Genomic DNA, 12,002 nt, shown 5'->3' with positions numbered 1-12,002 from the left:
AGCAAGAGTACCCCAAAGCCAGGGTGTAAATCAAGGGGGAGATGAGGAGATGCCAGGTGCAGAGACAGCGGCCTCCAACCCCACTCCATCAGAAGTCTGCATAAAGTTAAACAAACAGCATTGGGAGCAGGGGCTAAGGCTTTGGGGTCTAGGTGCAAATGGAGGGACCCCCAGCTGCATTCCTCTGCACTCCATACCCTGCAGCAATGGGGTTTGTGCTAGGAAAGCCAACAGAGGATCAGGTCAAGGTTCTGTCTAGTTTAATTTTTCTCCACTAACAAGCCAAACGGCAACACATGCTACAGAGCGTCTTACCGGGGCTGAGCTCTCTTCCTTCTTCACTGTGGGAGGCAATGGTTTTTTAAAGACGTCTTCCACAGGGGGCTTCTCCTCTAAAAATTCATTCTGAAACATCCAAGATCGGGAGTTAAACCTGCAGTGCCCTGGACAGCAAAGTGAGAGTGCCCAAAGAGCGGCTGGGAACTCACTTAGCGAGCATCCCTGACAGACAGTCAGTGGAAGGACGGAAGGGTTTAATGTTGCAGACACACCTTCTCTGGGCTCAGCAGAGGCTGTGTGTGTCCTAGAGGTAATGTCCTTGCAGTCTGGTGCAGCAGCAGCAGTTCTCCATGAACCCCCTCCCTCCCCACCAGTTTGTTGAGCACTTTCTGCTGGACCAGTCCATTGCAATACTGACAGCAGCTGCCAGGGAGGCTGCGTGTCCCTGCTACAGGCAGGCTGGGATCTGGGGGCATGACAAGAGTAGGATTACCCATTCAGACACCTCTAGTCCCAGAGGACTATGCAACCTCCTGTACTGAACTCGAAGTGAGGGAAGATGCTGAGTCGCCCACCGTGCTCGTCAGCAACAGAGCTGCGTAATCTGCCTTCAGAGTGTTCCCTGTTCAGGGAGCAGCTCTCCCCCACAGGTGCACTACAGCACAGTAAGGACAGGAGAGGAGGCGAGCGGTTTCTGGCTGCACTCATGTCAAAACCCCCATGCCCATCAATCCCCCTATTGCTGGCATTTTGTTACAGTAGCTCCCAGAGACCGCAGTCAGGATCAAACCCCGTGTGCTCAGTGCTGTGCCAAACACGGCCTGCCTACGTACGTTTCCCTGAGGTGGATCACAGCTGTCAGCTGGTTCCATACCGCAGCTCCCCTCTGGGCACAGAGGTTATTAACTGTTGGTATTGCAATAGCACTTGGGGGCCCCAGTCCAGACTCAGGGCCCCACTGTGCTAGGTGCTATACAGAACAGTAAAAAAGGATGTCTGCCCCAAACAGCTTACGATCTAAGCTCTGCCTGAAGCAGCTGAAGCGTTGGTCCCCTCCTCCCTCCAGCCCAGGACTGCTGCCTGGCTCTCCTGTCCATGTATGGTTTGGGGGTATGGGTTGATTGCTCAGGGCATGCGATTGGGTGGGAGGTGAAGATGCATTTGCTGGCATGTTGTCTTTATGTACCATGGGGATTTTGGTGGCAGTTCTGTTACGATGCCCAGGTGCCTTCGGCATTAGGGGCCTACGAGTTACAAAAGATTCCTAGACTCCAGAGCCTGCAGGGACCATTGTGCTCATCTAGTCTGACCTCCTAGAGAACACAGGCCAGAGAACACCCCACAATCCTTCCTGGAGCAGAGCTTTTAGAGAAACAGCCAGTCTTGAGTTAACAATGGTCAGGGATGGAGAATCCACGACAGCTCTGGGTAAACTGTCCCAATGGTGAATGACTCTCCCGTTAAACACATACGCCTTATTTCCAGTCTGAATTTGTCTAGCTTCGACTTCCCACCCTATGGCTGCCATCTAGCCATAAAGAACGGGAAGGTGGTCATGACTCCCAGGTGGAGAACCCACACTCCGCAGTGACTCTTCTGCTCTTTCACTGCCCCTGCTCTCCCTCCTAGACCTTCAGGACAGCTCCTCTCAGCTCCTTCTTCACAGCTCAGCTGCCGGGCCTTAGACACTGGACCATTCTGATCACAGAGACGATTTACCTTCGCTGAAGTACTTCTGCCTCTCTCCTTTCTGTCCCTGCTGGATAGCTCCTTCCTTTCACTTGTCCTTTCATGGCTCCCATGCCTCCTTCCCCGGCCGTTCGTAGGGGCCGATGCTGCTTCTTGGCCCACTGTGACTTGTTTCTGAAATGGAGTGTGTGCAAGAGAGTTAGCGAAGAGCAAACGCCTGGGTCCCAGTATTAGACTGATGATATGGAGACAGCAAAGGAAAGAGATTGCAAGGGCAAAGGGACTGAAGGAGACAGTGGAAGAATGAGACAGTGGGAGTGGCACTGTGAACTTGGCTGGGGGGGGAGGGGGAGGAGTCTATGGCACAGTAACCCTGGGCACAGCCACAGGACGCTGATGGCTACCGTCCGTGGGGAAACAGCCCCCCATGGGGTTGGGAAGACCTGCTCTGGATAGCGCTTTCCCAGCAGGGCTGTAGCTAGCACTCTAGGCTCTATGGACACAACAATGGCTCAGCCGTACAGCCAGAAGACGGAGCGAGCGAGAAGACCAGAGATAAAGCTTGGTTTTCACCATCACATAGTGGTGGCAGTCATGTGCTTTCAGTCTCCGGTGAGGTCTAGCAAGGGCACTCTGCCTGTGGCATGTCTGCTGAACAAAGCAGGAACGCAGACCTCTGAGGTGGGACTCTAGGGGACAGGGAAGAGCGTAGGGTGGAGCAAAGCACCCTTTAGAGCAGTGATACTCCAACTGAGGCTCAGGAGCCCGCAAGTGGCTCTTTAACATGTCTCCTGCAACTCTTTGCAGCACATGATATTAAAACACTGTGTGATTTCATTATTAACCAATCTGAGTTATTAACCAATCTGAATGCTTTTACTATGTTATTAGCCAATTGTAGTTAATAAAATAATACTTGGTCAGTCATTTTGCTGCAAGAATTAGATAGATCGGATTAAAAACTAAATATTTCCCCCATCATACTGTTTAAGTATGACTATATAATACTATAGTAAATGAAACAATGAATTCACATGACTGTGGCCCTTTTGGGTAATGTCAATTACTAATTTGGCTCCTGAACACCTGAGGTGTTCACTGCTTTAGTGAGTTAACTGAACCAACGTGAATCCAATCAGTTCCAAATCTCTCCTCCCACTAAGTCAGTCCTGTAGACTCTATTGGGAAGGCAGAGCTTCTTGAACTTTCAGGGCCACTAAGCAGGGGCTGGAAATAAAGCCCAATCTGTATTCCCATATCCCAGACCTCCTTCAACTGCACCATCCGACTCCAAAGGGGAAAGTGGCACCAACGCTGTGAAATGTGCTCCTTAGACGAGAGTTCACACAGCCTGCTATAAAACCAGCTAGGTGTATATTCCCCTGCCCACCCACTCACCTGTGTCTTGGGGTCATAGTATAACCCAGCTATAGGGTCATAGTAGTTCCCAGTCTCAGGATCATAGATGAAAGTGGACACATCTGATGGAGCTGAATGGGAAGAGAGAAGAGCCAACATCAGATTCGCTCTAGGAGAAACTTTTACAAAAATACAGGTGTGCGCAAATATTGAGCTGGGGGAAAGACGACCAGCCCTGGAGATGGAAGCCCTCTCTCCACAGAGCACATACAGTGCAAGCTTCCCCACACTGCTCTGCCAATATCTTTCACTCCTCTAAGGCTGAGAAGATAAATTTGTTTTCATGACCCATCCAGCCCCGACTTTGGTGGTGCCAGTTAATGCAATGCAGGCATTTTCCCACTGGCGCCTGGACTGAGACCACCAGCTGATTTCATTTAAAGGGACACAGCCAAGTTGAAATCAGTTTCAAAATAATGGTCAGTTTCAAAATAATGACTTAAAAGTGGTTTGATAACCTGCCTCTGCCCCTACTTGACAAGGTGTGTGCCTCTACAATAAAAGCTGCTCAGAAACAGGAGGGGAAACACTGATCCTACAGGGCGCCCATGAAACGGGCTGCACACAAAGTGCTGTCAAAGGCCTCAGGCAGGCACATCAGGGCATATGAAGAATGTTTTTTCTCTCTAATCACCATCAGTTTACAGTGATCTGAGATGTTACAAGTAAGGACAGTCAATGCCACACAAGTGCAATTTTTTACATGCTATTTATACAACCCTCCCATACAATTCCTGTAACTAAAAGAGATCAGGGGGAAATATTTCTCTATTTTTTACACTGGTTGATTGACTGTGTACAATCAGTTGGTTTCCCCTGTTTGTGTGGGTCTTTTACACACAGCAAGGGGGAGAGAAAAAACATAATAAAACAGGACAATGTGATTGTAAACTTGACAAAACTGGTAGGGGAACTGAGAGGTGAGAGTAGGACCAGAGCCTACTTTCAGCTCTTAAAAAAATGATTGATTTCAAGTTGGCAGTGCTCCTTTAAGCACCTATAAAGAAGAAAAGAATCCACGGTAAAAGCAAGGTAGAGTTTAGCCTTACACTGCGCTCGGCTGTGTCTCTGCGATTCGGCACCTCTCCTGTCCCGCATGCCCCTTTTGCCCTGGAACAAGAGAGCTGTTTAGACACAGGTCACAAAAGGAGACTATCTGGCAAGCACTCCTCTCTCACATGGGCTCCAAGAATGCAGGATGACATGCCTTCAGCCACTTCAAATGGAGGAAGAGTCGGCATCACTTTTCCTCTAATAAGGGGACAAATGTACTCTCCCAGGGCCTGATCCAAAGCCCACTGAAGTCAAGAGAAAGATCCATTTACTTCAGTAGGCTTTGAACAGGGTCCCAGTTCAACAGTGATCTCCAACCTGTGCTTTACACAGAGAACATCCCACATCCCATCCTCCCAATGCTGTACAGAAGAGATCCTGTCCCCACCTTGGATTGTCTGTAGCTGTTTTTTTAAAAGGCTCTTATGGGTAAGTACTTTTCTGAAGTTATGGCAGATGAGACAAGTATTGATTAATAGACATGCACCAAGATTAACTCTGTGAAAGCATTTCAGAGTACAAACAACAGCAGCAAGTTCAGCAAACTTTGTCCTTAGACAGGAAATTGGCTAAGCAGAACAATACAAAAGCTACTGAGTTTCTGTTGTGTGAACTGTAGACTAGTAAAGAAGATAGTTGCATTAGTCAGACTAGATGATCACAACGGTCCCTTCCAGCCATGGACTCTACAAGGAAGGAAAGAGTTAACATGATTACAATCTTTCTGGGAGGCGGTTTCTTGCAGTACACTCAGTTCACCTTACACAGTAGGTGCTTTGAAATCCCCCCCCAAACCACTTACATTTATAGCACGTTTGCTTACAGCTTACAAATCGCTTTATACGTCTCTGATGATCCAACACACCTGTTTGCGCCAGTCCACTAGATTACTGTTCTGTACCTTTCTTTATCTCTCTTCTGGATACTATATTTGAAATCAGTTGCCCATGAAGGTACTTGTCCTCCAACGTAAAATGAATGTATTTTGCCTTTGACAAGCTTTTTCTTTGCTAATGTCAGAAGCTACGTTTAGCTTTGCGGAGTATTGTGGGATATATACATCTCTTGACAAGAGTGGGCCAAGTGGACAGAATTATGGGAAAGCCATAATATAATATAGTATGCCCTACGCCCAATATATGTGTACTGGCTAAGCCAGACTATTCGATCCCTTCAAGTCTCTGCCCTGAACCCCCTCTGCCCTAGGTACTGAAGGTCCGAGCAGGGTGTTATAGACTGAACGGTTTCAGAGTAGCAGCCGTGTTAGTCTGTATCCGCAAAAATAACAGGAGTACTTGTTAGTCTCTAAGGTGCCACAAGTACTCCTGTTATTTTTATAGACTGAACGGTGCATGTTGCAATGCCTAAGAGTTAGGAGCAGAGCAGTTTCGACCTTGGCTGAGTGTTCTGCCTTCAACCTGGGGAGTTTTTGGCAGTTCAAAGGAAGCGGTCTGGCAAAGGAAAGCCCAGTCCCCCTGCTGGCCACCAGCAGCCCAATCTCCCCTTCAGCGTGAGTGCCATCATAGCCAACAGCACAGATGATGACAATCACAACTAGCCCCTTTTGCTAGCTACAGGTAAGTCACTCCAAGATGCAGCACTGGCGCAGACCTACCGGGTTGTAGTAGAGTTTGTTGGCCTGCTCCCCGTAGTCATTTCTAGTGAGAGAGAAACAGAATTTCCTAATTAGAACTAGGTTAGCTTCATGTTTGAGACCCCTGCCCTAGGAAATGCCAAAGCCCCATCTCCTAGCCCCCAGGAAATGGGAATTGGTCAGTGGACACCAACTTTAAAGGCCACTTGATTAGGACAGTAGTTCTCAACCAGGGGTATGCGTACACATAGGTCTTCCAGCGGGTACATCAACTCATCTAGATATTTGCCCAGTTTTACAACAGGCTACAGAAAAAGCACTAGTGAAGTCAGTACAAACTAAAATTTCATACAAATGACTTATTTATACTGCTCTATATACTATACACTGAAATGTAAGTACAATATTTATACTCCAGTTGATTTATTTTATTTTTATATGATAAAAATAAGTAAGCAATTTTTCAGTAATAATGTGCTGACACACTTTTTTATGCCTGATTTTGTAAGCAAGTATTTTTAAGTGAGGTGAAACTTGGGGTATGAAAGACAAACCAGTCTCCTGAAAGGGGAACAGTAGTCTGGAAAGGCTGAGAACCACTGGACTAGGAGGTTAAGCCCATACAGCCAAAATACTCTTGCCATTTGTTTTTCAGACACCCAAGTCACCTTGTCAAACTTGGATGACTAAAGTTAGCCTCTTAAACCTCTGGGAAGGTACCTAATTACCTATCCAGGCACCTGTGCGCTATTTGGGTGCTTAAGCTTTAGGCATCCAAGTATGATAACGTGGCCCTAACTGGGCAGACCAAGGCACCACAGCCCATTGTACATCGGATAGCATTGCCTCTCGTCTTCTCTCACCTTCTCTTTCCTGTGGCTAGATTCACAATCACGGTGTGCCCATCAATGCAGATTGGGGGATCCAGGTTCTGCAGAACCTTCACCAACTGCACTGCTTCCTGGGGAAAGGAGAGACAAGCTTGCATTCTTCAGAAGGAAACAGAAGCCCACTTCCAAAATCCAGCCATGATGGAATGAACTCTGAAGTGACTGGGGCTATTCTGGGTGAGATATTTGATGCTGAACCCTCAATACAGGTCACCCACCATACCGTGTAACAGGCTCCAGAGGTGACTGGATATGAACCAGGTCTTATAGTTTGATTACTGAATTCAGTAAATCCATATCCACTAGGGTCTAGGGAGAGTTTTGCTGTGCTAGAGGACTCGATCCAGACCCACCAGGGAGGGAGCCCTCCGAAGGATGGTTTGAGCTGTGCAGCTAGCAGCAGGTTGGAATACTGCCCTGGGACAATAAACATAACAAGAGCCCTGTCTCTTTTAAACATGTTTCAAAGACTCTTGGGATGTGAGAAAGGGGGAAGTGCATATTTGGGCTCCCTGCCCATCCTCCAGCCCCTTCACCAGCCAGGGAGGGACCTCGCCTGGATCTTGCTTTCCCTGCCACTAGCCTCTGTGCAAGGCAAGGCCAATAAGGAGAGAGTATTGGAAACGGTTCTGCCCGAGGACAAAGGCAGATCCCTATAGTTGGTTGATATGTGAAAGTTTGCATCTCCTAGAGCTACTGATGCAAGAAATTCACCCAGCTTAACGGTATCTATGATGGACTAAAGCTTGGATGGTTTGTACTGGAGAGCAGAAGGAGGGACGAAGAGCCGTCAGCCATTCCCCACACCTAGGACTAGGGACTAGGCTAGACAGACCTAAGCGGGACTAGGGCAGGCTGAGGCTGGCCTGAGACACTGTTGCTTCCACTAACAAGACAAGCCTTTCCAAGGTAACTGTAGCGTGAACTTGGATGTCTATGATAGGACTATTGTTTTCTCTTGCTCTTTCTCTGCACAGACACTGGGGAAGGGTCAGGGCCACTTACAGCGTGCGAGTCCAGTTCCACAAAGCCATAGTTGTCACTCCTCTGGCTAGCCCTTTTCTTAATGATGCTCACGCTGGAAGTGGAGAGACGAACAAATGGTGCCAACAGCCCTACGATCACTTCCGGAGGGGTGAAGCGAGGAATACGCTTCAGCATAATCGCTGTGGCAGCCCAGGCAGGGGGGAGGGAGAGAAGAGAAGACCGAGAACATTGCATGAAGCCATCCTCTTACCACCACAGTGATGGCAAAATGAAAATAAACTTGTCTGAATGCCTCGGATGCAGCTGCTTACATAGTGGGCTGCTCACTTCCTCCCCCAGGTGTAGCTTTGAAGACCCAATCTCCTCCCATTGTCTGCGCCCCTGCTATCTCCGGGCCCTGTAGAAATCTGGGTCTGCCCCTCCTGATTTTGGAATCACGCACAAATGCAATCACTGCTGAATTCCTGCCAGTGAGCCCCTGGCAAAGACAGACAAGAAGCGGCCAGGGCAGAAGGAGTTGAGGTCTGAGCTGGTCACTGGACCCCCAAGAGGAGACCTGAGCCAGGCTATGACTAGCAGGAAGCCTCCCTGTTTGAGGACACAGACACTTCGCCATCAGGACAGAAGCTGCTCCATGAAGACGTCACTAGTAGCATGTTCTGGTGGTAACAGCTGTGCTGCCTCTGCTGCAGGCTCCATCCCCTGGGATCATGTGTGTGGTGGGAGAGGAGACCCTCCTCCAGCAGCTGTGCACCTCTCTGCCCTCCAAGGACCAGAGAGAGGGTGAGACGTTATTGACATGAACTGTGACCGTACAGATCATTGTTGCAACCAAGGTCCTATAGTGGCACCAAATCTTGTACAAAGGGAGGTCACGTAGGGTGTCCATGAAAAGGTTATGATTTCCTGGTTATGATTATGCTATCTGTATGCATGTATCATTTTTGTATTTAAAGTTATAAGTATTGGCTTTATACTGCCTGTATTTCAAACTTGTGATATGCTTCTGGGTGACACCCCAGACAATTTGGTGTCAGCACTGCCTAGCCTGCTTGATGGCCCATTAAGGACCATCAGCTATACAACTGACCCACTGAGAGAAGGCAGATACACCTTGTGACTCAGCAAGGCATGCAGGGACATGCCTATGAACAGAACTCTCAGGTTTTTCCATGCCACGTGGAACAAAGGAAGCACAGGCTGCATGGCAAGAGATTATAAAAGGCAGCTGCATCTCCTCCATCTTGTCTTCAATCCTGCTTCTTACCTCTGGAGGAACTTTGCTACAAACTGAAGCTCTGAACAAAGGACTGAATGACCCACCCAAGCTGTGGATGTACTCCAGAGACTTAATTTAAACCTGCAGTTTATTCCATCACTGCTACAACCCTGAACCAAGAACTTTGCCATTACTGTATATAATTGATTCCATTTAACCTATTTTAGCTCTCATCTATATTTCTTTCTTTTTATGAATAAATCTTTAGATTTTAGATTCTAAAGGATTGGCAACAGCGTGATTTGTGGGTAAGATCTGACTGGTATATTGACCTGGGTCTGGGGCTTGGTCCTTTGGGATCGTGAGAACCTTTTTTCTTTTACTGGGGTATTGGTTTTCATAACTATTCATCCCCATAAGAAGTGGCTGCTGGTGGCGATACTGGGAAACTGGAACGTCTGAGGGAATTGCTTGTATGACTTCTGGTTAGCCAGTGGGGTGAAACCGAAGTCCTCTCTGTTTGGCTGGTTTGGTGTGCCTTAGTAATAAAAGACACCCAGCTTTGGGCTGTGACTGCCCTGCTCTAAGCAATTTGTCCTGAATTGATACTCTCAGTTGTGTCCTGCCAGAGACCGCATCGTTATAGAGGGTCCCTGGGAGGGAGGGGAGGGTGGTTGCAGAGGGGGGAGAGCAAGAAGCAAAGCAGGCCCTGACCTGCTAGGCTCTTCACAGACCCTGTGAGAAACGAACCAGCCCAGCTGGCTGCCTCCAATCTCCCACCCCAAGCAAACCGGGCTTCCTGGCAAATCGCTCTCTGTGCTCCTCAGAACAGAGGGGGAGAGAGGAACAGGGCCCTAGAGCCACCCCAGCAGCACGGACCTCCTTGGGGCAGCAGATCTGGAGCACAGCACAGAGGCGGGGCTGAGACCACCAAATTAATGGTATGGGGTAGTTTAATTTCCTCAAGGGCAGTTTGGGCAGGGACCATTCTCTTTCCCCAAATCCCCTCTGAGAAACCCAAGCAGGGCCTCCCTCTCCAAATCCACCAGTACCTGAGCAATCCAGACAGAGACATCCCCCACCCCCTCAACTACCCCTGCCTGCAATAGATCATGCAGCTTACTGAATTCACACTGAGGAAGTATCCTTCAGACAGGTATCATAGGGAAAAGCCATTGCACTCTATCAGCGACAGCCCAACCCGCAGCCAAATCCGGGTGCTCTGCACTTTGGCCCTTTTTCTGAAAGCCTGAGACTCAACTTACTTTTACTCTCACCCTCCTGAGGTGCGGTCTGTTCAGCTTCCCTCCTGGCAGCAGGCTCCTGGCTCTCCTTCCAGGGAGGGTACCTTTTCTCCTGCGAAGGCCATCGCTCTCTGCCTTCCTCTCTCTTCCGAGGCTCGGGTTCCTGGGGCTGGCTCTGCTGTGGAGGAGCCGCGTGCTGGGGAGGCTGTTTCTGAGGCTTCGGGTGTCCTGATAGCTCTTGCTCGGGTTTTTCAAGCTTGGCTTCCGTTACTGGAGAAAAGAAATGGAATTAACCCATTTTCAGCATCCCCCTCTAGCACACACTACAAACCTTGTATTTTCTCCCAACTGCCTGCAGTGGGCTGGCAAACAGACTCTGCTGTCCTTTGATTAGCCACATTTCTGAACATTTAGCAGGAACACGAAAGCTTCCTGGACTTCAACAGACAAGACATTAAAGCTCACGTCATCACATCCTGCTCCAACAAGGAGCTCATAATTTGGCCTCCCTTTTGCCTAAGCCTACTTTCAGGTTCAGCTGTTATCTGTACAATGGAATCCCAAATGGGTTTGGAGGCTACCTCCCAGATCCGGAGGCTACCTCCCAAATCCGGCACAGGATCAAGCCCACCCCTTACACTAATCACCCGAGCCTTTTATCTAGTCTGTACTTGAACACCTGTAGCCAGGAACTGTTAATGATTGGCCATTGATTCTCCGACCTTGGTGTTCCAGAACAGCTGTGCGTTAATGGACATGTGTAACTACAGCACTGACGGGCAATGTAGTGAGATTAATTACGAATTTTATGAGGTGGCTATCCATCCCAGATGAGGAATAACCCCCCCCCCTCCAAAAACCCTTCTTTTGATTTGACTTGACTTTTAACATTTCTTGTACTAATTAATATTTCAGACTTGCCTCCCCTCCCCCTTAGGCTGGATCATGTCCCCTCCTGCTGCCACCCTTACCTCCATCCTAGCAGCTACTTATGCTGCCCAGACAGGAGCGAAGGAGACATCAGGCCCTGGCCATATTCACTGCTAACACCTGTACTGCTTACTTGATAAGATCACGGTCTCACACCTTCCTCCCCTCCCACATTGCATTTCGTTCACATGTGTCACAGGGACAAGTGCACCCAAGATATACATTAAATGAGCCAGGGATGTCAAGATCACCCAGACTAGCCAGTCTGAATGCCGTGCAAACCATATCGGGGTGGTGCGAGGCCTGTGGAATTCTCTATCTCCTGAATTTGGGCTGATCATGTTACAAGTTGTAGAATCAAGTCCACAGTGGACAGGGATGAACTGTCTGGTTCCCTGGATACAGAGTAATGTCCGGAGAGTATGATCTTCAGTACCTGGATTTAGGCCAGTGTCGCTCCGAGGTACTGGAGGGATTGGAGATACTGAGTACATAACTGTGCTTTGGATCCATGTCCTTCCAGGCCAGAGAAGAGTTGATGGAGATTGCTTACAACTCCTCCTTTGGAAGGTCAGGGTCTTAGCTTCAATAAAGGAAGATCTTGTGCCACCAGCCATCCCTCAAAAGAGACTCTTGGTGCTGACAACCCAGCCAACTATCAAATCTCCTGTTCTTGGTGAACATTAATGGGAAGGCTG

At 48.6% G+C, this 12,002-nt stretch overlaps 1 protein-coding gene across 1 annotated transcript in view; it reads right to left on the bottom strand.

Moving 5' to 3' along the window:
• Positions 1 to 12,002, bottom strand: part of RBM6 (RNA binding motif protein 6) — a 108,865-nt gene that overhangs the window by 6,995 nt on the left and 89,868 nt on the right. Inside the window, exons 9-16 of the mRNA XM_065407645.1 lie at positions 10,396 to 10,644; positions 7,930 to 8,090; positions 6,898 to 6,995; positions 6,056 to 6,098; positions 4,437 to 4,497; positions 3,367 to 3,458; positions 1,999 to 2,142; positions 316 to 405 (exon numbers count right to left, since the gene is read on the bottom strand). Coding sequence (XP_065263717.1) covers positions 316 to 405; positions 1,999 to 2,142; positions 3,367 to 3,458; positions 4,437 to 4,497; positions 6,056 to 6,098; positions 6,898 to 6,995; positions 7,930 to 8,090; positions 10,396 to 10,644 — 938 coding nt within the window. The remainder of the gene's footprint in view (positions 1 to 315; positions 406 to 1,998; positions 2,143 to 3,366; positions 3,459 to 4,436; positions 4,498 to 6,055; positions 6,099 to 6,897; positions 6,996 to 7,929; positions 8,091 to 10,395; positions 10,645 to 12,002) is intronic.

This window comes from Emys orbicularis, chromosome 7, assembly GCF_028017835.1.
Source record: "Emys orbicularis isolate rEmyOrb1 chromosome 7, rEmyOrb1.hap1, whole genome shotgun sequence".
Lineage (NCBI taxonomy): Eukaryota > Metazoa > Chordata > Testudines > Emydidae > Emys > Emys orbicularis.
This window is presented reverse-complemented; position numbering and strand designations above follow the sequence as displayed.